This window comes from Chroicocephalus ridibundus, chromosome 21 (assembly GCF_963924245.1).
Source record: "Chroicocephalus ridibundus chromosome 21, bChrRid1.1, whole genome shotgun sequence".
Taxonomy (NCBI): domain Eukaryota; kingdom Metazoa; phylum Chordata; class Aves; order Charadriiformes; family Laridae; genus Chroicocephalus; species Chroicocephalus ridibundus.
The window spans coordinates 1,808,530-1,834,501 of record NC_086304.1 but is presented as its reverse complement, the minus strand read 5'-3'; the positions used below and the strand labels follow the sequence as shown (position 1 = coordinate 1,834,501).

Genomic DNA, 25,972 nt, shown 5'->3' with positions numbered 1-25,972 from the left:
TTGGGGATTTTTTTTGGTTTGTTTTTTTTTTTTCCTTTAAAAGCAGCGATAAAGCGGCCTTTCCTCTTCAGCCAACCCTCCGCATTCGGGCGAGTTTGAACAGCGGCTTTAAAACGAAATAGCGAGAAACAGCCGAAGCTCCTTCCCCGGCCGCAAAGGATGCCGCCCGCATCGCCTGAACGCAAACAAGGATGAAGCCTTAAAAATCTGCCTCTCGTTCCCCCCGACACACCTCGACGGGCAGCACGAGCTGCCGACGGGCCGGCAATCACGTTTAATATCGATTAATATCCCCGCGCCGCCCCGGCGTGTTTTAGGAAAACCGGCTTAGTTAAAACCGTTGGTTTTTTTTTTTTTAGGAAAACCGGCGCCTGCCAAAGCCCTTCAACCTCTCCGAGAGCTGGCTCGTGCCCGAGCCGCCCCCCACCTGCCCCCCTGCAGACGGAGAGCCTATTTCGGGGTGCTCCGCGCCCCGTCTCCCCTGGGAGCCCGTCCTGCCGCAGACGCTCTTCTCTTGGGATACGCTCCAACCTGCCCGGGGGGGCAGAGGGGGGGGCACTGACTGCCGCCTGGTCCGCCCGCCCGCGGGGGTGAGAGCATCGCCAGGGACTGCTCTTTTTTGGGCGAAAACGCAGGTATCTAATATTTCTGTGCCCCCCACCCCCCCCCCCCCTCGCCTCATTCCCCCCCCCAGCCGAGGAGCGCCGTAAGTACTGCGTGCATCACCTGCTGCGCTAGAATGAATGCCTACAAAATCCTAAAGCTATTTCTCAGGCAGTTTATGATAATTCCCAACCCCCACCCCACCCCCCGCCCCTCCCCATATCCCATGCCCAAAACCCATTTTGCCTCCCCCCCCCCACCCCAGCCCTTCCCCCGGCCCTCCTCCCCCCCTTCCCGTCCCCTTCCCCGCTGCGAGCCGGCGGCGCTGCCCGGGACGGCGGGGACCCCGTTATGTCACCCAGGTATCCAACCGCATGCGCTTTACGGAGGGGCTCTCCCCCTCGGGCTCGCTGGTGGGTCGCAGGAGCCCCAGGGATGAGCCGAAATCGGGGCGGGCGGGATCGTCCCGCTCGCTGCTGCCTTCGTAGGAGCTGGTGTTGCTGCTGAGGCTGTCGACGGGCGAGCGGCCGGTGGGCTCGTGGCGGGGCTGGTGGGGGAAGGTGCTGAGCGGGGTGGCAGTGTTTCTTTCCCGGTTGGGCGAGACGGGCTCCGACTTGATGCTGATGTTGGGGTTGGTGTTGACAGTCAAAGTGGTGGTGTGGGACAAGTGGCTCCCTTGTCTGGGCGTGCAGAAGGGAGGAGGTTGGGAGGGGAGGAGGAGGAGGAGGAGGAGAGCAGGAGGGGAGGAAGGGGGGAGAAACAGATGGAGGAGGAGATAACGGGAAGGCTCTCGTTATTCATCTTTTTGGTGGTCTTTTACCCTCCAATCCACAGCACTCATAACCCGCGCACCCCATGGCTGAATGAATCCAGAATGCTGAATCTGGATCAGGCTGCGAATCTGGATTCGCAATTAGAATTACAAATTATTACGACTCCAGAATTCACAACCCGCGTGCTCCCCCACTGCCGAGCCAGGAGGAGACCCCCGCGCAGCCCTGCGGGCACCCCCAGCACCCCGACATCCAGCCCCGATCCCGCAGCAGTGACCCCAACGTGCAGAGCGGAGGGACACGGTGACACCCCCGTCCCATGGGCACCCCCAGGGCTCTGCCCCAGCGTCCCCCGTGGGCTGAGCAAACCCGGCGGGAGGGCTGGGATGGGCGGTTTTGCTCCAAGCCAAGAACCTCTTCAGCCTCTTTACTACAACCCAAAATTCACAGAATCATGGAATGGTTTGGGTGGGAAGGGAGCTTGACGACCATCCCGTCCCACCCCCTGCCCGGGGCAGGGACACCTCCCACCAGCCCAGGTGGCTCCAAGCCCCGGCCAACCTGGCCTTGAACCCCTCCAGGGATGGGGCAGCCACAGCTTCTCTGGGCAACCTGGGCCAGGGGCTCACCGCCCTCGGAAGAAGGAATTTCTTCCCCACATCTCATCTCAATCTCCCCTCTTTTGGTTTCAACCCATTCCCAACGTCCCGTGGCTCCCCTCCCTGCTCCAGAGTCCCTCCCCAGCTTTCCCGGAGCCCCTTTAGGTCCAGGTCTGTTCTCTGCACGCCCTGCAGAGAAACGCACTGAACACGCTGCTCAAAAGCCTGGTGCATCCATCCATCCCTCCATCCCTCCATCCCTCCATCCATCCATCCATCCATCCATCCATCCATCCCTCCTTCCCTCCCTCCCTCCATCCATCCATCCCTCCATCTATCCCTCCATCTATCCCTCCATCTATCCCTCCATCCACTCACCCAGCACTTCAGCCCGGGGATGCGGGAGTCTCACTCCTAACCTGGCTTTGGGGTAAAGTCACCGGATCCCCCTCTTCGATTCCTGCCTCTTTTTGTCCCCTGGTCTTAGTGTGATTGTGGGCAAGGTGCTTAAACCTTTATTTTGACTAAGATACTCTAAAAAAGCTCTGCGTGTGGACGCTTTATTCCAGACTAAAAGCAGATCCACCTCGGAAAACCTCTTCCAACGTGCAAGCGCGGATTTTTTTTTTTTTTCCCCTGGAATAAAGCAATCCATTTTCAATTTTAAAAGCTATCCTCTTCCTGCACTGGCGGGACCACTATTTCCAGAGGCTTCATTCTGCACTGACTGTCCCCTTTAATTCTGGTTCTTGCTTGGGTCTCGGCTCCCCCCACGCGAGGTGACGAGAGCGATCCTCCTGCTGCGGTCAGACAGCAAGAAGCAGCTCTCGGAGAGCATCACCTAACACCCCGCCGCCCTCAGCTCCTCTGGGGACTCCGGGGTCACTCCTACCACAGCGGTGGGGGCCAGGATTCCCCAAACCTCACGAGCTGGCTGGTCCGGCTCCTCCCGCAGCCGCCGGCAAGTCTGCCTCCTGAAGCGCGGCGTTAAACCCGCTGTGAGTGCGGTGGGAGGCTGCCCATAACCCAGCGGAGGAGTCACAAGCTCGGGTTCGGCAGGTTGGGCACCTTGGAGGAACTCCTCGTTTCCCTCTTTCCTTTTACAACATCATCCGAGCGGCCCGTGGCGGGGCGCCCCTTTCACTCACATTAAATTTCCTAGCGATACAGGAACCAGGTGCTGCTGCTGCTGCTGCTGCTGCTGCTGCTGCTGTTGCTGTTGCTGCTGCTGCTGCTGTTGCTGCTGTTGCTGTTGCTGCTGCTGTTGCTGCTGCTGCTGCTGCTGCTGCTGCTGCTGCTGCTGCTGCCAGGCGGAGATGTTGCCGAGGGACAGCCCCCCAGGTGAGCTGAAAGCCGGCAGCGAAGACAACTCAGCGCTCGTCAGCTGATAATCTGGAAAGGAAAGGAGCCCTTCGGTCATTTCAAGGTCAAACCCACTCCGCCAGAGCCCTGGGCACCTCGAGAAGATGGAGCCTCGCTCAAGAGACGCAAAACAGCCACAACTTCTAGAATTTCAGCCGCTGCTGCGAGCTGCGGGGGGAGCATCTGTCGTTCATTCAGAGGCCAGTCCAGCCCCAACCACGACAAGCTGGTCAGAGGACACGTCTCTCAGAATCACAGAATAGTCTGGGTTGGGAAGGACCTTTAAAGGTCATCTAGGCCGATCCCCCCATCATGGATCTTCCACCAGACCAGGGTGCTCAGAGCCCTGTCCAGCCTGACCCGGAGTGTTCCCAGGGATGGGGCATCTCCCACCTCTCTGGGCGACCTGGGCCAGTGTCTCCTCACCCTCAGTGTAACACATTTTTTCCTTAGATCTAGTCGTCTTCTAGCTTCAAAGCACGAGCGCCCACCTCCACACTATCCAACACCCACTGATGACCACTGCCCCCCCCCAAAAGCGAACAGACACACCCTTCCTTCATCCCCCAGGGTTAGGAAACCCCTGTGAGCTCCTGAAACCCACCCATGAGTGGTCCATCCCCACCCCTGCATGCGCCATCATCCTCACCTGGGCGTGGTCCGTCCCCTCCATCCCCACCCCTGCGTGGTCCATCCCCTCCCCTACATGGTCCATCCCCCCCACCCCTGCATGGTCCATCCCCTCCATCCCTACCCCTACATGGCCCATCCCCTCCATCCCCTCCCCTGCATGGTCCATCATCGCCATCCCTGCGTGGTCCATCCACCCCACCGCCGTGTGGTCCATCCCCTCCATTCCTACCCCTGCATGGTCCATCCCCTCCATCCCCATCCCTACATGGTCCATCCCCCCCACCCCTGCGTGGTCTCCGCCCCCCCCGCCTGTCCCGCCCCCACAGGCCAGCAGGGGGCGCTCTTCGCCCGCTACCGGGTTCGCGCAGGAGCCGCCGCTCCCGCTCCCACGGCCCGGTACCGGCCCCCCCCGTCCACGCTCCAGGACCCCCCCCAAGCCCCGGTACCTCCCCCTCCCTTTCCCCCTCGGTTGTGGAGGAGAGGGAGATGCTCTTCCCACCCACAACCCCGGGAGCATCCCAAAAATAGAATCACAGAACCATGGGATGGTTTGGGTGGGAAGGGACCTGGAAGACCATCCCGTCCCACCCCCTGCCCTGGGCAGGGACACCTCCCACCAGCCCAGGTGGCTCCAAGCCCCGTCCAACCCGGCCTTGAACCCCTCCAGGGATGGGGCAGCCACAGCTTCTCTGGGCAACCTGGGCCAGGGGCTCACCGCCCTCGGAAGAAGGAATTTCTTCCCCACATCTCATCTCAATCTCCCCTCTTTTGGTTTCAACCCATTCCCAACGTCCCGTGGCTCCCCTCCCTGCTCCAGAGTCCCTCCCCAGCTTTCCTGTAGGAAAACCCAGCCGAGCGTCCCAAAAACCAGGGGGGAAATTGTACAAATCCTGCGGCGACGCAGGACGGAGTGGGGGGAAAGCAGCTGCTCTTCCAGGAGATGGTCAAACCCTGGCTCAGCTGCTTCCCCAGCACCGCGTCTGCATCTGATACAGATTCCTACAGACCCTGCGCGGTTCTCCAAAACGCTCGCCCTCCCTCCCCGAGTCCCCTCCCTCCCTCCCCCCCCCCTTTTTTTTCTCGTTTTTGGGTGTCTTGTGGTTTTCAGCCTTCCCCACCCCGGCGGGGCCAAACTTGCCTGCAGCAGCAGCAGCAGCAGAACACAAAGAGGTGGCTGCGAAGGCGCTGAACCGCTGCCAAAGCCGCCGGGCTGATGGGAGGCACACCCTACCGAAAGTCCCAGGACCGGGGGTTCTTTGCTCTACGCAGCTCTTTACCCCCAGCACCAGCCATTCTGGTTTAGGAGCTCCCGACACCCCCTGGTTACGACAGCCGCCTCCGCAGCTCACGCCAAAGAGCTTGAACTGGAGCCATCCCATCTCTCGGAGCTGCAAACGGTCGGGTTTTTGATTTTAGGGGGCTGCGGAGCCGGCACGGGAAAGGGCACACAACCCTGGCCAGCGGGAAGAGCTCACCGCAGCCTCACGGGGTCCGAAATCGAGAGAATTCCCACCCAATTTATAGCTTAGCCCTGGAAAGAAGAAGCGGCAAGGCTTGGAGTTTGCGCCCTACAGCGATCTCCGCCGCGATAACCCCGGCAGTATCTTAGCAAACGCCCCAGCCACAGACACCGAAGGCGCCCGAGTGGGAACGCTTCTCTGCCTGCGGTCATCTGCAAGAGAAAAATAAATACAGAAAGCTGAAATTCAGCCCTCCCACCCCCCCCCGCCCCCCGCCACCTTCTCCGCCCTGAGCGGCGGCAGCACAGGGCTCAATTAAAACCTATTTTGGGGACTTTGGGCCGTGCACAGACTGGCTGGTGGACCACACGGCCGACGACTTCCACGCAGGGAGAGGAGCCTGCTCGTCACGCACAAACAAGCATCTCCGGGGCTACACCTACTAATTAGCAGAGGGAGTTCCCAACACGCCTATTCTGGGTCCTTCCAGACAAGCAGCTTTTGACATTTTCGCAAACTTTTCTCTGAGCAAATGCCAGAGCGAGTTACGCAGGAAACCAGCGAGTCCTTAAAGCCTCCGTGGAGGTTTGACAGGTCGCGGGTGAACAACCCCTTCGCTCAGGAAAGTTGCCTGGGGTGGGTCGAACGCCACCAGCCCGACTCCGATGTGCCTACGAGCAGGCTGGTTTGCATTCTTCCCCGACTTTTGGGGGCCTGACGCTCAATTTTCGTTAAGCCCCTATTACAACATCACCCGGAGCTCTCAAGAACCTGGAGATGGGTGTAGCTGTAATTAGCATCCACTTAAAAGCACCTTCATGCTGCCAGCCCCGTGCAATGCGCAAGAGCACGGCAGAATCAGGCCCTCACAGACCTTCTGGATGTGACAGTGACTTCTCGCTATTTAAGTTTCCCCACGATTTTAATCCTGGGAAACTCTTGGACACGACCATGTCTTGCGGCAGCGAGTTCCACAAGTGAGGCCGGAGCTGCTCAGGAGAGCCAGGCGCGAGCTCATAGAACCATGGAATGGCTTGGGGACCTGGAAGACCACCCAGTGCCACCCCCTGCCCTGGGCAGGGCCACCTCCCGCCAGCCCAGGTGGCTCCAAGCCCCGTCCAACCTGGCCTTGAACCCCTCCAGGGATGGGGCAGCCACAGCTTCTCTGGGCAACCTGGGCCAGGGGCTCACCGCCCTCGGAAGAAGGAATTTCTTCCCCACATCTCATCTCAATCTCCCCTCTTTTGGTTTCAACCCATTCCCAACGTCCCGTGGCTCCCCTCCCTGCTCCAGAGTCCCTCCCCAGCTTTCCCGGAGCCCCTTGAGGGACTGGAAGGGGCTCCAAGGTCTCCGCGGAGCCTTCTCTTCTCCAGGCTGACCCCCCCCAGCTCTCTCAGCCTGTCCCCACAGCAGAGGGGCTCCAGCCCTCCCAGCAGCTCCGGGGCCTCCTCCGGCCCCGCTCCCACAGCTCCGTGTCTCTCCCGTGCTGAGGACTCCAGAGCTGGACGCAGTGCTCCAGGTGGCGTCCCACCAGAGTGGAGTTGAGGGCTAGAGTCACCTCCCTCGCCCTGCTGGCCACGCTTCTTTTGAGATGGTTGGCTTTCTGGGCTGCCAGCGCGCGTTGCCTGCTCGTGTTGAGCTTCTCACCCCCCAGCGCCCCCAAGCCCTTCTCCTCAGGGCTGCTCTCCAGCCATTTTCTGCCCAGCCCGGATTTGTGCTTGGGGCCGCCCCCACTCCCGTGCAGGCCCCTGCATTTGGTTGAAGTCTCTCTCGCATTAAATCACCCCAGGGAAGCCCTGGCCCGGGCCGGGCGCTCTCACCTGTGTTGTAGGCCGTGGGCATGGCAGAGAAAGGCAGCCCCTGCGTCAGCAAACTGGGAGTAGCCACAGAAACGACCGGGGTGGTCAAAGAGTGAGTCGCTTGGGAGACACCTAACCGCTGCGTGTTCTGCTGGGGAAGCAAAGGGAGAGGGAGTTACAACCCAGACGCGTTTTACTCTGTCATCCTCGTGGGTTTTTGCCCCCAAAACCTCAGTCTGCGCCCCCCTGCCCCCCCACCCCGGCCATGCACCAGCCGAGGCTGCTCAAGGAGCCCGTGGGACTAAGCAGGACGGATCCTCCGGCCATTCCTCATTGCAACACAGCAAATGTGCAAACCACAGCGGTCACAGGCACGGAGGACCCTGGTGACGCTCATCTGCAGGTCACTTGGCCTTGGGTCGCCTTTCTGGGCTTCACCCACAAGAACCAGGAAAACCCCTGCGAGCACGGAGCGGGGATAACACAGGGGGACGCCTCGCTCGGTATTCCTTCTGACGTAAAAAAGAAGAGTCGCTGTTTTCCAGAGGACGCTCGTGAGGTTTGATGTGCTGCTCGTGGAGGGGGAAAGGTACCAAACCAAAGCAGCACCGACACCCTCCTCCTCCTCCTCCTCCTCCCCACAGCACCCACGGCCGAGAACGAGCCCCTCCGCCTCCAAGGCGAGCGGAAGATGCTGAGCATCGGCCTCGGGATTTTTAAAGGTCCTCTGGGCATGCTTAAACTGAAAATCCAGTGCTCAGCAACCTGCCGGCTCGGTGCCCTCATGAGGTTTGGGTGACTCAGGCGTTAGCAAGGTCCACTGTGGAAAAATCCTGCCCTTGGCCCGGTGCACGCCAGCCTCCCCCCGTGGTTTTCCAGGCGGTTACGTGGGCGGATCTACGGGTCAGATTCAGCCCTGTTTACAAGGCAGATAATCTGGGCTGTCTCTGCTGATCTGATTTAAATCAGACTCAAGAGGCTTCACTCTAATCTGAAGCGCCCCGGCACACGTCACCCCGTGAAGACTGGGGCAGCGCCCAGCTTAAAATCACGCCTGGCACGACGCTGGCTGCGTCCCCGGGGAGACGGCGGGAGCCTTCCCGGGGCTCCCAGCACCTTTTAGGGCCGGGCACGGGACCCCGCAACAGTTCCCGGCCGCGCAGGACCCTCCTGGGGTAATGCTGGAGGCTAAACCCCCTGCCCTCGCCGCCCCCGGAGGGTGACGGCACCCGGGCGCGCTGGATTTGCAGCGCCCTGCGCCCACATGTGCCACCCAGCCCGCAGGTCCCTCCCCGCCACCCAGGGAAGGCGATTACCGGGGCTCTTAATTGCTAAAGCCCCGGAGCTGCAGGAGCAGGTTTTCCTGGCATGCATCCTGCTGGCAGCCGCTCCTCGGCCGTGCCCAGCGCTAAGGACACGGCGGAGAAATGCCTCCGGGGTGGGCAGGATGGAGCCCCGTCCCCTTCCTCCGCACCCTGAGCCAGCCCAGCGGGATGAGAATCGCAACCGCGTCCCCTCCTGTAGCCCCGCACCGGGGCTCTGCGGCTTTCCCGGGATGAATCCGGCCGCGATGGAGGGCTGGGGGGGGGGGGGATGTTGGCCAAGCAGGGGTGTATCAGCCCCGGGAACAGGGCAGCATCCCACCCCCGTTACACCCCGCGGCGAGTGCGGGGACGTCAGCCCTGGCTGCGCCATAGGAAGCCCCCCCTGATTTCCACCCCCCGCCCCGATTCATGCAGGCAGGAGGTGCTGAGGTGCGCAAGCTGCTCCCCTCCGCCCCGTGCACCTTGCAAAAAACCCCTCCCGCTCGCAAACTGCCATGCCGGCCCCGTTACAAACACCATGCAGGCATGCTCCCGGGTGAGCCCGCTTGTCGCCGGAGGCTTGGTGACCACCTCCTGCTCTGCCCTTCGGGTCAGGGGCACGGAGAAAAATGCGGGGCCGCCTCCCTGAACCCACTAAAAGAGCAGCTCGGAGGCTGACGGTGCCAGGAGCGGGGGCCGGGGGTGGGGGGGGGCCGGGGCAGGGCTGAGCTGACTCACGCCACCGCCACCGCTGCCGCCGCCGCCCGGGGCTGTTTGGGGAGAGGTGGGAGTTGCCATTTCGCTCCGAAGGAGCTGGTGTGTCACTTGAGCAATACGGAGGGAGCGAATCCCGGGGGGCTGAAGGTCAGCGGGGCAGGGGGGGACGGATCCGCAGAGCAGCACCCCCCCCCGGCCCCATGCCCCGTGGGCCTTTGCCCACCCAGCTGTGCTGGCGTCCCTGTCTCGTGTGTGCGTCCCGTCCCCCCAACCCCGACTCCATCCTGGATGTTGTCACCTTCCGCCCCCCCCCTGCTGCCAGCCGGGCTCGGGCGAGGACTGCACTTCACTTCAGGCGAAAATCAGCCGGGTTGGCGTTAACAGGTTTAATTGTTAGTCTGAGCTAACCCGGCTGATTTTCGCCTAGAGCAAGCTGCTCCTCCAGCTCGGAGGCAGGCAATGCCCTGCGGCAGCGGGAACGGTGAGGAGCAGATGGGGAGGCGGGTGGTGACTGTTTTCACCCTGCCGACGGGGAAACTGAGGCACGGAGCTGCTGGGGAGGGGGGGGGCGGTGTGCCGTTAAGCAAAGGCGGCTTTTGGGGCAGGGAGAGCGGCGGAATTCAAGTCCGCCGAAGCCCCGGCCAATCCTTCCCCTGGCCAAAAGCGCCTCCTCGCAGGCTGCGAGAGGGATTGGCTTACTCCCGGGTTTTTGGAGAGCTTTTCCCTGGCTGCGTTAGCTGCATCCTACAGCGGCTCTCGCCCTTTCCTCGCTGCGCTGACCTGTCGCCCATCTGCCCTGCACCAGAATAGCAACAGAACGGGGTGAATCATTGCCACAAACAAGGTGGTGTTCACTTTGCTGGCGGGGGGAGGCGGGGGGGGAAGAGAAGGGAGAGAGAGAGAGGAAAAAAAAACAAAACAAAAAACAACAACGCCCCCAAAAAAGCGCCATAAAAATAAAACGGAAAACTGCTCCCGTGCACAAAGGAGGTTTAGGGAGTGCTCTGGCCAGCCAGTGGATTTACACAGGCTTTAAATAATATCCTTAATATGGGAAGAGCCTGATTTACTCCCCGTCTCTCAGGCGGTGGCGGTGGGCCAGCGCTCCCCGTGCTGCGAACTGCGGCTCCGGAGAAGCCCACGGCTCGCGGCGGTGCCCAGGCCGGCTCTGCGCGGCGCCGGCCCCCAAAGGGGCTGAGCCCCCCCGTCCCCGGGGAAACCAGCACCGCTTTTACGGCCTTAGTGGAGAAACAGGCCCTTTACAGCTCGTGTCAGCTCCTTCTTTTCCGTCGGGAACCCGATTTTCCTAAAAAGTGGGTTTTTCTCGGGATTGATTTTCGGTGGCAGGATGGGATATGACACCCGCGCTGGCAGCCGTCTTCCCAAGAGAGGGCAAAGGGGATGCCCCCGACGTGCCCCCCTACGCCTAGGCTGAGGGCAGGGTGCGGGGACCAAGGGGACAAGCGGCCCACGTCCCACCCCGCCGCGCCACACGCTCAGCAGGGCACTCACCAGAGCCAAGTGGTCCTCCGTCTGCCCGCCGGAGAACAGAGAGAAAACCGAGAGGCACCGTTAACTCCACCGCCCCGCCAACCGCCGCGCCGCCGCGCTCACCGGCACCGCGCCCTCGCCGACCGCCGGGCACGTACTGGGTTATACTGGTGCCCGGCGCGGGGCTTTGCACCGTGCTGTTTGCATCCAGCGCGGTGCAAAACGGGAAGCCAAGCCTTCCTCCTCGGGTCTCCCCCGCTGGCACGGCACCGCTGCCCGCACCGCCTCCGCTCCAGCGCAACGTCCACCCTGCAGCCAGGGGACGCGCCACCGCGACGTGCCACGTCCCCACCACCCCCGTCTCCTCGCAGACCTCGGCCGGGCACTCACCAAATGGTGCATGAGCCCCTTCCCACTCTGCGAGGTGATCACGCGTAAATCCGGCTTGCGGCTGTTGGTGGCGAGCTGCGTGCCGTGGGAGGGCGGCGGCGGGGACTTGGCCGGGATGATCTTGCCCAGGCTGCTGCCGTTGGAGACGGGCAGGAGACCCGGAGAGGCTCTGGCACTCACGTAGCCGTTTCCTGCAGGAAAATGGGTGACAGAGAGGAAGGTGAATGCACAGCGGTGAATGCATGGCCATGGTGAATGTGTGGCGATGGTGAACGCATGGTGATAGTGAACGCATGGAGACTGCATGGAGATGGTGAACACATGGAGAGGAGATGGTGAATGCATGGAGATAGTGAACGCATGGAGATGGTGAACGCATGGAGATGGTGAATGCATGGAGACAGTGAACGCATGGTGATGGTGAACACATGGAGATGGTGAACGCATGGAGATGGTGAACGCATGGAGATGGTGAACGCATGGAGATGGTGAATGCATGGAGACGGTGAACGCATGGTGATGGTGAACGCATGGAGATGGTGAACGCATGGAGATGGTGAACGCATGGAGATGGTGAATGCATGGTGATGGTGAACGCATGGAGATGGTGAACGCATGGAGATGGTGAATGCATGGAGATGGTGAATGCATGGTGATGGTGAACGCATGGTGATGGTGAATGCATGGTGATGGTGAAGGCATGGTGACGGTGAAGGCATGGTGATGGTGAATGCATGGTGATGGTGAACGCATGGAGATGGTGAATGCATGGAGATGGTGAACGCATGGAGATGGTGAACGCATGGTGATGGTGAATGCATGGCAACGGTGAACGCATGGAGATGGTGAACGCATGGAGATGGTGAATGCATGGTGATGGTGAATGCATGGTGATGGTGAAGGCATGGTGACGGTGAAGGCATGGCGATGGTGAATGCATGGTGACGGTGAAGGCATGGTGATGGTGAATGCATGGTGATGGTGAACGCATGGCGATGGTGAATGCATGGTGACGGTGAAGGCATGCATGGCAAGCAGTGCCGCAGCAGGGCTCCCCGGGTGCTCCTCCCCGGGAGAGCAGCACCGCATCCCCCCAGGCTCCCCCAAACCCACACCGGGCTCACCCGCAGCCCCGGGGTAGGTTCCTGCCCGCCGGCAGCGCGGTGCAGCCCCGAGCGTGCTCGGCAGCGCCGACAGCCGCAGGGACACCTGCAGCGGGTGCATCGTCCCCACCAACCCCGGCAAAGCCGCCCCGGGGCAGGCAGGGCAGAGGCAGGGCAGCGGCAAGGGACAGGCAGGGGACAGGCAGGGCAGGCAGCCGTCCCCAAGCTGCCAGTGCCGGGGGCAGCTCCGCAACCTGCAGGAACCCACCACCGTTACCGCAATAACAACCGATAAATATTACAGGCTTGATTTGCGGCAAGGCCTCTTTATGCCGCTCTGGCAGGGTACCGGGGCCCCGGCGAAGGGGGATAATTACTGTTATGTTCACTTTTAAGGTCTCTTTATGGTACCGGAGCAGCGAAAAGGGGCTGTGGCAGAGCAAGGACTCAGTTCACTGATCCCACTGCCCCTTTGAAGATCTGAGGTTCCCTCCTCCTCCTCCTCCTCCTCCTGCTGCCCCACTTAAGGATTTTATGTGCAAAGAGAAGGGGGGGGGGGAAGAAGAAAGGAAAGGAAGAAAAAAAATCTAAAAAGGAAAAGATTTGATGAACATCAGGAAAGGAATAAATTGGATCAGATTACTGTTCTGATGAGGGTGGGTTTTTTTTGCCTTTTTTTTTTTTTTTTGTTATGAATAGGCCCCAAAGATAGAAAGGCGTTTAGCAATCACCAGGATTCAGCCCTCATATTCATTGCACGTTAGACCGGGAAAAATAGGTCGCTGATTGCATTATTAATCACATCTACCATTGCGCTACATCTGCATTTCAGCAGGCGGCTGGTGGCAGTGACGCCGCAGCCGTGGCGCGTGCTCACCGGGGCCGAGCGCCAGCCGCTGCCTCTCCCAGAGCCATCCCAGGGCCGGACACGGCGGTGATGGGGCAAACCGGGCACGGGGGACGGCCACGCGCCCCCGGAGCCGCGGGTCTGATCCCACTGATGCTGAGGGAGATCCCCCACCGGGTCCCGGGAGCTCCCGTCAGCGATGCCCGTGGTGGCCGGGCTGCTGCAGGCTGGGCAGCCCCGTCCCACAACCCCTGTATCCGTGTCCCTGCCCGAGGGAGGGGACCGGCTTTCCTGTCCCCAGCGAGGTGTCTCCCAGTCCCGAATCACCCTTGAGCACCCGTGCACAAGGCACGTGGCCGGTGCATCAGGCCCCGGCTATCTCCGTGCACCCGGAATACTTGAAAGGCCACTGGCTTTTACATTTATGAAGGTGCGTAAAATTCCTCGGAGTGCGAAGAGAGGCAAAGCCAAATGGAATGTGAAACCCCTTGACGTCCTCCTTCCCAAGGTGGCACCGGCAGGGATGCAGACGTGGCTGTCACGGCAACTGGGGTGCACGTCGGGGTGGCCCTGGCGCTGGAGGGGAGCGGGTTTGGGGCCCAGCACCGTCACCCACCCCCGAAGAGGGTCCCCTGGCAGGGGACTTAGGGCGCTGCCAGCAGAGGGTCCCCCCAGCCTGGAGCTGGAGAGGGAAGGGCTGCCCTCCCATTAGGATTTTGGGATAACCCTCACCCCAAAAAAAGGGGGCCAAAAGCGGAGCGCTCCGGGCTTCCTCTGCACCACCCCGGTGGGAATTTGAGCCTGGCAGCGCCCCGTGGCCTCGCAAAGCCGGGGATGGCCAGAGCACGGCATCCCCCAGAGGGACCAAGGATGGTGAACGCCATGGCGGGGATGCAGGCAGGACGTGGGGATGCAGGCAGGAATCAGGGATGCAGGCAGGATGCGGGGATGCAGGTAGGATGGAGGGACACAGGCAGGATGCGGGGACGCAGGCAGGATGCAGGGATGCAGGCAGGATGCGGGGACGCGGGGATGCAGGCAGGACGTGGGGATGCAGGCAGGAATCGGGATGCAGGCAGGACGCGGGAATGCAGGCAGGATGCAGGGACGAGGGCAGGACGCGGGGATGCAGGCAGGACGCGGGAATGCAGGCAGGATGCGGGGATGCAGGCAGGATGGAGGGACATAGGCAGGACATGGGGATGCAGGCAGGACACAGGAATGCAGGCAGGATGCAGGGACGCGGGCAGGACGCGGGGATGCAGGCAGGATGTGGGAATGCAGGTAGGATGGAGGGGTGCAGGCAGGACTCGGGGACGCAGGCAGGATGTGGGGACGCAGCCCGCATCGCTGCAGGATGCAGCCAGAGGCAGCCGGTGGCTGATGACTCAGAGGCAGCAGGTGATCGCTCGGTGCTGCAGATTGCAAGGGGGGAGAAGGAGGAGGAGGAGGAGGAGGAGGAGGAGGAGGAGGAGGAGGAGGGAGAGATGTCCCAGGTATCCAAAAAACGCAGAGCCACGCTCCCTTCCCACAGCCGCGCAGGGAGCCCCGGGGACGGCGGGGGTCCAGGGACAGCGGGGGTCCGGGGCTGGCCGCGGCCGGGCTGTCCCTGCTCCTCGCTCCCGTTTCCTGGAGCGGCAGCAGGAACGCGGGGAATGCTCCGGTGACGTCAATGCTGACATTCACGGGCCCTGCCAAGCTCCTCGCCGCCGCGGCTGCTCCCAACAGCTGACGTGGGGGCGGCCTTGGGGAGAAAAGGGGCCGCGAAGGTGGTTGGGGCACGATGGCCCTTTCCCTCTGCCTTCGAAGGAGCAGTGAAGCTCCATGTGGGGGGCTCCGGGGAGACGCCGGCGCCCCAACTGCCCTGGCAGGGTTTGCTCCGGAGGCGCAGCCAGGGAGAAAGGCCCCTGGCACAGGGAAAAAGTTATTCCCGGGAGCGTCCATGGTGCAGGGGATGGGGACGGGCGGCCGCGGTGATGCCAAACCGCGCCTGGACCAGCCCCGTCCGCAAAACCATCGGGACCTGGCCTCCGATTTGGTTTTAACTGGGGGAACGCCGAATTCCACCCTCTTCCTCTGCGCTGTGGGCTGGAACCCCCGCCAGGCAAAAAGCCCCCGAGGCGGGTGACGAGCCGGGGGTCCCCGCTGCAAGGCTGCCTTCCCTGCTCCCCCTCGCCGGGGGGCATCCATCCCGCTCCGCCCCACGCCGCAGCCCGCAGCAGCGGGGCCGGTAGCAGCAGCTGCGTCCCAGCGGGACCCGGGGGGCCGCGGCTGGGTTTTGGGTTGTACCTACGCAAGCGCCGGCCCCGAAGCCCCCACCCTGCAGCCAGCGGAGGCCGACCGCGGGGAAGGAGGTATTATTAGCACATTTTATAGCCGGGAGCTAAGCCACAAGGCCTGAGCCTCGTTAGCACCGAGGCTCTCGCAGCGGAAAAAGACCTTAATGAGCTTTTTTCCTCGCAGTAAAGTTCCTTTACGGGGTCCGAGCGCAAGGAGGGAGCAGGTGTGAAGGGACTCACCCGAGGTCGGGGCGAGGAACTGGTTGTGGCGCGGGGAGTTAAACCCAGAGCCGCCCGAACCGTGGCCGCCTCAGTCATCCCAAAGATTTACAGCTCTCCCAAAGACCCCGGGGAGATGCTCTACCCCAGGACACGCAACCCCCCCGCCCGCCTCAGTCTCTGGGGTCTCCGCTGAAACCAGCAGCCCCCAGTAAAGGCGCTGGCCTGGAGCGAAATCTTCCCTAGAGCTTCTCCAGCCACTGACGGCACTGAACGGCAAAGCAAAATCCTGCCGAAAAGGGGAAACTGAGGCAAGGGGTGGCAAAAGGGGCCAAGGGCGGGGGTCGCGGCGCCCACACCACGTGCTGAAAGGCGGCAGCTCCTCACTTACCCACGGGGCTCGGGCAGGCTCCGTTCGTGTTGTTCAGGTCTCCCCCCAGCATCGCCCCTGCAAAGCAATTGGAAACACGGGGTCACCCTCCGCTCGGAAACAGGGCGGGCATCCCACCGTTCGGAGGGGAGGAAGAGGGGGAGCGGGAGGGAGGAAGGCAGAGGAAAACGAGCGGCGTCGCCTTCCCCGGGAGAAAATCCTGGGCAAAACGAGCAGCATTCCTGGTGATCAGGTTGGGGAACATTATCCAGGCAGATCCGTTTCCTTTGGGCGGGAGCCAGCCGGCACAGGAGCCCGCTCCAAAGGAGGCGGCTTGGAAAACACTGAGGCTATTTTCTTCCAAGCCCCTCTTTGGGGGGACACGGGGCCGGCGCTGCCGGGGAAGAGAGCCCCCAGCAGCACGACGTGAAACACTATCTCCCCTGTAATGTTCGCACCGAATGGAAACCATCCCCGCGCGCTGCCAGGACGCTGCTACGATTCGGCCTCCCGCGGTCCCAGCGCTTGGAAAGCGCCGCCGCTCCCCGCCGCGCCGGGAAAAACCATACCAGAGGCCTTTTTATCCCCAATAAACTGAACGTTTTTGCCTCGCCTGCAAAAAGATTTTCTTCTTTTTTTTTTTTTTTTTTTTTTTCCCCTGCCTTGTTATTATTTCTGAAAGCCACCTATTCACAGCCCCGGGCCGCCTGGCCACGCCGCGGGCGGCGATTTCGGCCAACAGCCGGCACGGAGGCTCCGGAGCCGTGACCGCAGTCATCCCGGAGCCCTGGGCAGGGGAATCAGGAGCCTCCGAGCCCAAACCCCACCTCTAACCACCGCCCAGCCCTTCGCACCCCAGATGGGGAAACCTGAGACAAAAACCTTTTTTTCCAGCCCCTGGCTCCCACATCCAGGCTCGCAGCGAGCCCCTGAAAGCGGGAGAAGTGCCGAGGCGCAGGGAAGAGCGTTTGCAGGATCGGGGGTGCGGGATCGGGGATGGCTGTGGTCCCCAAAAATAGTTTCCAGCTTGAAAAAGGGCAAGGTGACACCCCGTCCGTCCCCGTCCCCCCCCAAAACGTGGCAGCCACGGCACCACGGCATCCTCCCTTCAAGGGATGGGGATGCCAAGTGCCGGAGCAGGATTTGGGGGTTGTGCCCTGTGGCGGGACCCCACCTGCACCCCAGACCCCAGCAGCCACGCTGCCGAAGCGGGTTTACCCCCCTGGGTGAGTGATGCCCGCCCCGCTCCCGTAAATCCCCTTGGCCGCCCTTCTCCCGAGCCGACGGCATCGGCCGGAGCCGAGATACCGACCCAACGCTGCCGCGCGTCGGCTTTGGAAGCAGCGCGGCAGCCCTCTTGCTCTCAGCTCGAGCGCACTGCTAAACAAGAAAAATAAAATTTAAGGGGGGGAAAAAAAAAAGAAAAAAAAGGCAAAAAAAAAAAAAAAGCTCTTCTAACACGCAAGGGCCTGGCTCCCATAAACAGGATTTCTTCCGTGTCCCAGGCAGCGAGGGAATGAGACGCAGATGGCCGGACTTGGAACACCTCCGCGCTCGCAACCGCGAAATTATCCCCCTTCAAATGGAAGGGCGAGCGAGCTGGAGACGGGGAGCCTCCAGCCATCCTGCGTTACAGCGAAACCTCTTTTTTTTTCCTTTGTCGGCCGAGGGGCCGGCGAGAGGGCAGGGGAGAGCCCCGCAGCCGGAGCCACGGCTGCCCGTGCCCGAGGAAGGCTCTGCCGCCCAGCCGGGGTGAGACGGGACCAGTCCCAGAGCAGCGAGACCCCTTTCCCTCAGGCCTGGGGGGGGGTCTCGTCCTGCTATCCCAGTGCTTCCAGCCGTCCCTGAGACCGGTTCCGCCTTCGAACCACGGCTCCTATCGCATCCCGGCCCAGGCACCTCTTTCCGCTCGCACCCCAACCTTCTGGAGGCACCTCCCAGCCCTTCGCCCACCCCCCCACCGCCTCCCCCACAGCCCCTTTGCGAAGCCCCCCCCCGGAACTCGCACAGCCCCGGGGGGCCGCCGCCGAGTGCCCACCGCCCAGATGTCCCTGTCACCGGCTCTGCCATTTGCAGCCCGGGCGATTTTTACAGCCCATCTGTGACAACCGAAATAGCAGGCAGGGGCTTTCTGCACGCTATTATTATTTATGATCACACGGCGGGAGAGCCGGGCTACGGTCACACATCGTCGTCGTCGTCGTTGTCCCCCCCTCATCCCCCCCCCTCCCCGCCGCTGCAGGGGACGCGGGTGACAAGCTCCTCTCCCCCAACCTGCCCTCCGCCACCCATCGCCGGTCCCCGCTGGAAACGACTGCTCCCTCCGATCTGTCAGCAGATCCGCGTGAGTAATCGCTGGGCGACCAACTGCAACCAGCGCAGCCCGACTCAGAAAAGCCCTTTTTAGGCAGCAGTCCCGTGTCACCGGAGTGCCACCGGCGAGCGGGATGCCGGCAGCCACCCCCAAGCCTGGGAACGGTGCCGGGTGACTCATCTCCGTGCGCTGCCCGACCGCGAAACAGATCCCCGCGGGGATCCGGCTCTCGAAAAGACCTTGGTAAGGCGGGGGGGGTCACCCCCAGTTTGTGCCTTGGTCCCAAGGCATCCACCTCTGGCAGGAGGGCAGGAACAACACCCATGGGCAACGACCCTTCCAGGCTGCTCCTGCCACCCACGGACGCAGGGACACGTCCTGCCCCCGAGCAGGGGATGGAGGCAGCAGCGGTGTCCCCGGCCTGCCGGGAAGCTCTGCTAGGGCACGTGGAGGACAGGGAGGCCATTCGAGACAGCCAGCGTGGCTTCACCAAGGGCAAGTCCTGCCCGAGCAATCCAGTGGCCTTCTGTGGTGGAGTGACTACAGCGGGGGACAAGGGAAGAGCTACGGATGTCGCCTGTCTGGACTTCCGCAGGGCCTTTGGTTCCCCATAGCTTTAAACTAGAGCAGGGTAGGTTTAGATGAGACGTTAGGATGAAGTTCTTTACGCTGAGGGTGGTGAGACACTGGCCCAGGTTGCCCAGAGAGGCGGTGGAGGCCCCATCCCTGGAGACGTCCAAGGCCAGGCTGGATGGGGCTCTGAGCGACCTGATCTAGTTGAAGACGTCCCTGCTCACTGCAGGGGGGTTGGACTCGATGGCCTTTAGAGGTCCCTTCCAACCCACCACATTCCATGGTTCTATTCTATGGTTCTACGATCCTTCTCTCTAAATTAGAGAGATACTGATTTGATGGGTGGACGAGGAATTGGTTGGATGGTCACATGCAGAGGGTAGTGGTCCACGGCTCAGTGTCTGGGTGGAGATCAGTGACTAGTGGTGTCCCTCAGGGGTCCATACTGGGACCGGCACTGCCTCCAGCTCCGGGGCCTCGGCACAGGAGAGACACGGAGCTGTGGGAACGGGGCCGGAGGAGGCCCCGGAGATGCTGGGAGGGCTGGAGCCCCTCTGCTGGGAGGACAGGCTGAGAGAGCTGGGGGGGGTCAGCCTGGAGAAGAGAAGGCTCCGCGGAGACCTTGGAGCCCCTTCCAGTCCCTCAAGGGGCTCCGGGAAAGCTGGGGAGGGACTCTGGAGCAGGGAGGGGAGCCACGGGACGTTGGGAATGGGTTGAAACCAAAAGAGGGGAGATTGAGATGAGATGTGGGGAAGAAATTCCTTCTTCCGAGGGCGGTGAGCCCCTGGCCCAGGTTGCCCAGAGAAGCTGTGGCTGCCCCATCCCTGGAGGGGTTCAAGGCCAGGTTGGACGGGGCTTGGAGCCACCTGGGCTGGTGGGAGGTGTCCCTGCCAGCTGGAATTGAATGATCTTTCAAGGTCCCTTCCGACCACCCCAATCATTCTGTGCTTCTACGATTCTACGCCCCGTGCTCGGTGCTGCACGCCCAGCGAGGCTCTCGCGGGAGGACGAGGGGGTGGGAGGCGCAAAGGGTGCCGCCATCGCTCACCTGCGCTGGCCGGTCTCTGCGGCAGCCCTGGGGACACGGTGTTTCTCTGCAGCGCCGGCTGCTGCGGCGAGAGGAGCCGGGGGTCGGTCAGCGAGGAGGTCACCAGGGACTGGGTCACCAGCGAGCTGCCGGGGTTGCTGAACTGCAGCGTGTTTTGGTTGGTCACCGGCACCGTCACGGGCATGGCGAAGTTCGGCGCGGGCACTGCGGACTGAAGAGAGAGCAGGGGGTAAAGAGGAGCCGGCGCGGCCGGGCGAGGAGCAGGGGGGACCTTCCCGGCTCCACAGGCTCTCAGCAAGAGCGGGCCTGATCCTGCAGCACAGGATCGTCGCTGAAAAAAGGGGGGGACAGTTCGGGGACACCCCCCAAGCCCCCCGTTTCACTGCTGATCTGCACTGCTGTGCTCGCACCCTGCCCGTGCTGGCATCTTGGAGGGATGCGCCGGAGCCCACCAGGGAAGACCGGGAAAAGCGATGGGACACATCAAAGCTTTGCAACTGTCCTGGATGGAGCGACACAGGACTAATTGCTCTTCTAATGCTTGGGGAAACTGCACTTTCAGAAGACTCTAGTGTCTGAATCTGTGAAAATATTTACTTTAGAGCCAGCTCTGGGGTGCGGGTTTCAAGGTCTCGGTGTTTTTGAGCTCCCCAGGTGCGGGGACGAGGAGGAGCGAGACCCGGGCACTTGCCCCAAGCTGCCAACAGGGTTATTTCACACCGTTCTCTCTCCCTCTCTCTCCCCCTTGATGGCTGCCATCCTGGCAACTCCTTGCCCCGGTGCCGGAGCCCTGAGCCCTTCCCTTCCTCCCGAAGCCGTATTGGCTGTCCCTGCTGGGAGCACACGGCTTCCTACTGATGGAATGGGCTGGGTGTAGTCCTTGTGTATTTTATATTGGTATCGGGATCAAAATTGGTTCTTTAGTGTTGTTCATTATCAAGTCTTCTATTAAATCTGTTTATATTTCAACCCTCGGGTTTCCTTGTTTTTCCCGATTCCCTTTCCCGGGCGGGGAGGGGTCATCGGGTGAGAGAATAATTGTCTAAAGGACAATAAATTATTGTGGGTCTCTCAAACCGTAACAGCAACCAGCCGCTTCGGTCCCATTTTGAGGCCGTATTTATTCACCCCCCCGGGTTTGCGGGGCAGCCGGCAGAGAGGTGGCTGCAAACCATCCCCCCCCCGCCCCGAGCGCCACGGTGGGCAGCAGCACGGCATCTGCCCCCGCCAGCACCCAGAGCGGCCGAGCCGCCCTTCGTCCCACCGCGGAGGCCGAGCATCCCGCGGGGATTTTATCAGGCCGTTCCTCATCCAGCGGGATGGGAAGATCACCGCTTCGGGCTGGCCGAGCAGCCGGGAAAGGCTCGTTTTGTTCCGCACAGCCCCCGGGTGACACTGGGATCCATCCTGGCACCGGCGGGAGCGGCTGGGAAGCGGGAGGAGCTGACCCCAGGGAAGCGGGAGCATCGCTAAAGCCCTATCCTTGGCCGCAGGTCGAGGACCAGCTTCACCTACCAGCGTCCCCACCGGAGCCAGACTCGCCGCGATTATCCTGCCCGTCTGTCTTATGTCACCGATTTGCTCTTCGTTAACAGGAGCGGGCACCTGCTTAGAGGCTTTAGCAGGGGCTTTGCTAAAGTCCCGCTTTAATTTGCTGAGGGCTGGCGGGGTAGCGCCGACGGGACCACCACGGGGCCGGAGCTGGGACCCCGCGGGATGCACTGGCAGAGGGAGCCGAGCATCCCCCCATGGCAGCTGCCTGCGGGGGGGGGGATCCACTCCCCCAAATCTACTCCTAGATGGGCGATGTTCTTTTGGGGCAGGGGGGGAGGAGGGAGCGGGACGGTGCCCACCCAACGCCTCGCTGCTGGAAACCCTCCCCACCCGCCTCTCAAGGGCACCCCGTCCTTCAGAGCCGTCCCCTGGCTGCAGCCGAGCTCAGAGGACAGCGGCTCTGAGCCTGCGCCGCGGCACCGCCGCTCAAAGGCACCCGGCTCGGCGTTTCCCAGCCCTTCAAGGGCTACCGGGGGGAGCCGGAACGCAGAAACACCCCCCCCAGCTCCTTCTCCGCTTGGCCTTGCCAGGTTATTCTGCAACAGCTGCGAAACCGGGAGGAGGAGGAGGAGGAGGAAGGTTTCTCAGGCGCTGCACGAGCAGCGTTGTGTAATAAATCACTGCAAACGCGTCTGCCTGCCCGCACGTTCCTGGGAAGGGAAAGGAAAACCAATCCCCACCCCCCCCGAGGCTGCGCATCACATCGTAAGCAATGCCGCGATAAAGCCGGGAGGTGGATACACCAACCGGAGAGCCGAGTTTTGCTTTTAATCCGTTATCGCCCATCCCGTTGCACCTTCAAAGAAGCGTCGGGCTGACGCTGCCCCGGCGGGCAGCGAGATGCGCACCCAGGCCACCGGCTAAACCGTCCCAGGTGTCGTCCCCGCCCCAGGGAGGACACACGCCAGTCCAAAATCCCGGGGAGGGGGGTGGGGGGGGAGAAGATGCACACATCAGCCAAACCTCGACGATGCCCCCGCTCTCATGAAAAGCGATTCCAAACGCAGAAGCCTGCCTTTTAGCGAACAAGGCTGTTGTTAAGCTTCCCCGGCCGCCGGGACGGGTTAGTTGCCGTCACACGCAAACCCAACCCAGCCAGTTAAAAAGGGAAAAGCATCTTCTTCAACCTGCATCACTCAGGCCCTGGCTCGGGGTTTGGGGGGGGGGGTGTTGTTTAGTGGGGGAGCCGGATGCTATTCGCCCAGCGAATAACGCCCAGCACCTGAAATGCCACCAGCCCAAAGGACTGGGGGGTCGGGGGGGTGGGAAGCACGGGCCGTTCCTCTGGATGCTGCCCGCGGTGATGGGAGCCTGCGCGGAGCCCTCCCTTTGCAGCGGAAAAAAAAAAAACGGCAGACGCGAAGCGGTCCCTGCTTTTCCGAGGGCGTTTTGCACCAAGGATAAAGCTCTGCTGGCTTTCTGACCTATTTTACACCGGCAGCAGGGCTTGTGCGAGGCACTGGGGCCGGGGGGGGACACGAAACCATCCAGCCAGGGCTGTACCCCCACCCTGCACAAGCCCTGGCAGGGTGGAAACTTGCCCCCTCACCCCCGGCTAATTAAACCAGGGAGGAACCACTGGGAGGACGAGGCAGAGCCAAACCTCGCAGAGCTGCGACACCCCCATCCCGTTTTGTTTCACACACACACCCCCCTCCATCTCTCCCAGGGCTTGGGGTTCCCCCCCTCCCCGGGAGATGCCGGGGATGGGGATGCAGATGCGGGGGTCCCCGGGAGGCTCCCGGGGCTGCGCTCACCTGCTGAGTCAGCAAAACCGAGAAGCCTGGCTTTCGCGAGACCTAATTCTCAAGAAAAGCCAGAATTTTAACTCGGGGCGGGGCTTGCGGAGCACAGAAGGGCAGTTTTTTGGTTTTTTGTTTTGTTTTGTTTTTTGTTTTTTTTTTTTTGGGGTGGGGGGTGTGGGGTGGAGGGGAGGAATGCGTAATTTTGCAGTGCTGCAGCCAGCCCTGGAAAACGAGCCTCCTTCTTTCGGCTCCCGGCAGCATTAATTACGGCTGCAGCGACTCGGGGCTAATCCCTCTGAAGAAGCCTTGCCCGCGTCAACAGTCTCTGCTCCCTTGAACTAACGACTAATTTGAAACGCGTCCCCCTCCTCCTCCTCCTCCTCCTCCTCCTCCCCTCTCCTGACACAAATCCCTTCCAGCGCTGTCCTGATGCCACCCCGGTGCCCGGCTCCGGGGATCACGGGCTAAAACCTCCCTGGATTTCTGCCACCCGCCACCAGCTGCCCCGAGGGCTCGGTGGATTTGAGGGGGGAATTAAGGCGGAATAGCCCAAACCGGGCCGAGTCTCGCAGGGATGCGAGGGGGACGGCACCCGCCGCCAGCTGACACGAACGCTGGGGTCTCAACCCAGGCAAAAAGCCCTTTTTTGGGGGGAAAGGGGCAAAAAAGGAGGCCCTAATCCACTATATGCAGCAAAGGAGGGGAGAACAGCGATATCCTCCTGCATGGAGCCAAGGAGGCTCGGGAATGCCGGAGGGGTCGGCACCCACCGCCAACTGACATGAATGCTGGGGTCTCAACCCAGGCAAAAAGCCCTTTTTTGGGGAGAAAAGGGGCAAAAAAGGAGGCCCCAGTCCAGTATTTGCACCAAAGGAGGGGAGAACAGAGATATTCTCCTGCATGGAGCCAAGGAGGCTCGGGAATGCCGGAGGGGTTGGCACCCACCGCCAACTGACATGAATGCTGGGGTCTCAACCCAGGCAAAAAGCCCTTTTTTGGGGAGAAAAGGGGCAAAAAAGGAGGCCCCAGTCCAGTATTTGCACCAAAGGAGGGGAGAACAGAGATATTCTCCTGCATGGAGCCAAGGAGGCTCAGGAATGCCGGAGGGGTCGGCACCTGCTATCAGCTCGCATGAATGCTGGGGTCTTAACCCAGGCAAAAAGCCCTTTTTTGGGGAGAAAAGGGGCAAAAAAGGAGGCCCTAATCCACTATATGCAGCAAAGGAGGGGAGAACGGAGATATTTTCCTGTGCGGAGCCAAGGAGGCTCGGGAATGCCGGAGCTAATGGGAATGGTTTTCCCAAAGGTTGTCCCTGCTCCTCCGGGTGGGAAAGCGGAGGGACCCTCCGCGGCCCCTCCTGCATCTGGCCCATCAGTCCCAGGGTGCTCTTGGGGCTGGGGGCGGGGGGGGGGGGCTGCGCGCATCGGCTCCCAGGGCACGGCAGGGCTCCGAAGCAAAGCCATGCAAAATCCCACACGCTTCCCCCCCGGCACCCGGAGGCATCCGGGAAGGGGCAAGGCCCGGGGGCAGGGGGGGGCTGCAGACCACCAGCTACTCACTGCGAGCCGGTAACTCTGCATCATTTTATCAAATTCCTCATCAATCTTTTTATATTTCTCTTCCGTCTGCGGGGTCAACGCAAACACTTCATCCCCTTCCGGGCTCTCGCACTCCCTGTGCTTCTTGTTCAGCGCCTGTTACGTTGCGGTGGGGACGACGGGGGACGGGGACACGGGGACACGGGGAGGGGGTGTCGGGGAGGGAGCGAGGGACGAGGGCGGGGGGAAATCGAACAGAAGAAAAACAAAACAAAAAAAAAAAAAAAAAAAAAAGAACATATAATGAAGGTTTTCCGGCCAAGGGGCAGGTACTTACACCGTATCGCTTGAACAGGATATCCAGATCCTCGCTGCCTTTACGGTATTTATCCTCCATCAAGGGGCTCTGGTCTATGGAGTCATCGCCGTCGGGCTCCGGGCTGTCACAGCCGTTAAAACCTTTCTTTCTTAACGTCTGAAAACACAATCGGGACAGTTTGAGATCTGGGAGTGAGGACGGGGGAAAGCGGGCAGCTGCCGGAGCCGGGTAGGTCCCCCCGGGAACATCCCCCTATGGAGGAGGATTCGCTCAAATGAACACCTTCGCCCCAAGGTGTCGATGACCTCAATGGGGTGAAAAAGTCAGGATCCGGCCCTCGGGTTTCGACGCCGGGGTGTCTCCAATTAAGGAGGGGGGGGTGGGGATGGAGGGATGGATGGAGGGATGGATGGAGGGAGGGATGGAGGGAGGGAGGGATGGAGCCATGGAGGGATGGATGGAGGGATGGAGCCATGGAGGGATGGAGGGATGGATGGACAGAGGGAAGGATGGATGGAGGGATGGATGGCTGGACGCATGGAGGGATGGAGGGGTGAATGGAGGGAGGGATGGAGGGATGGAGCCATGGAGGGATGGATGGAGGGATGGAGCCATGGAGGGATGGAGGGATGGATGGACAGAGGGATGGAGGGATGGAGCCATGGAGGGATGGACGGAGGGATGGAGCCAGGGAGGGATGGAGGGATGGACGGAGGGATGGAGCCATGGAGGGATGGAGGGATGGAGGGATGGATGGACAGAGGGATGGAGGGATGTAGAGAAACTTCTTTGCTTTCAAAGGATCTCTTTACACCGGAGCTGAATTTGGCCCCGTACCAGCTCAGACGCATTCGTCACCTACAATTATTACTACAACAACAAGGAGGGGAAATAAACCTTAATGACCTCGGCTCTCCTGCTAAAAATAGGGA

At 61.6% G+C, this 25,972-nt stretch overlaps 1 protein-coding gene across 19 annotated transcripts in view; it reads right to left on the bottom strand.

The window, feature by feature from the left end:
• Window positions 1-848: 848 nt before the first annotated feature.
• The window catches only part of MEF2D (myocyte enhancer factor 2D), an 85,520-nt gene continuing 60,396 nt past the window's right edge, over window positions 849-25,972 (bottom strand). For 10 of the 19 annotated variants that reach the window (XM_063357457.1, XM_063357452.1, XM_063357467.1 and 7 more), the window contains 8 exons: window positions 25,059-25,196; window positions 19,885-20,095; window positions 15,971-16,027; window positions 11,132-11,322; window positions 10,763-10,783; window positions 7,251-7,380; window positions 3,124-3,367; window positions 853-1,283 (listed from right to left, as the gene is read on the bottom strand). In XM_063357457.1, the coding sequence (XP_063213527.1) occupies window positions 953-1,283; window positions 3,124-3,367; window positions 7,251-7,380; window positions 10,763-10,783; window positions 11,132-11,322; window positions 15,971-16,027; window positions 19,885-20,095; window positions 25,059-25,196 (1,323 nt within the window). In that variant the 3' untranslated portion in view covers window positions 853-952. Of the gene's footprint in view, window positions 1,284-3,123; window positions 3,368-7,250; window positions 7,381-10,762; window positions 10,784-11,131; window positions 11,323-15,970; window positions 16,028-19,884; window positions 20,096-24,742; window positions 24,878-25,058; window positions 25,197-25,972 lie in introns of all 19 variants that reach the window. The other 9 variants (XM_063357464.1, XM_063357465.1, XM_063357469.1 and 6 more) reach the window with 9 other exon arrangements.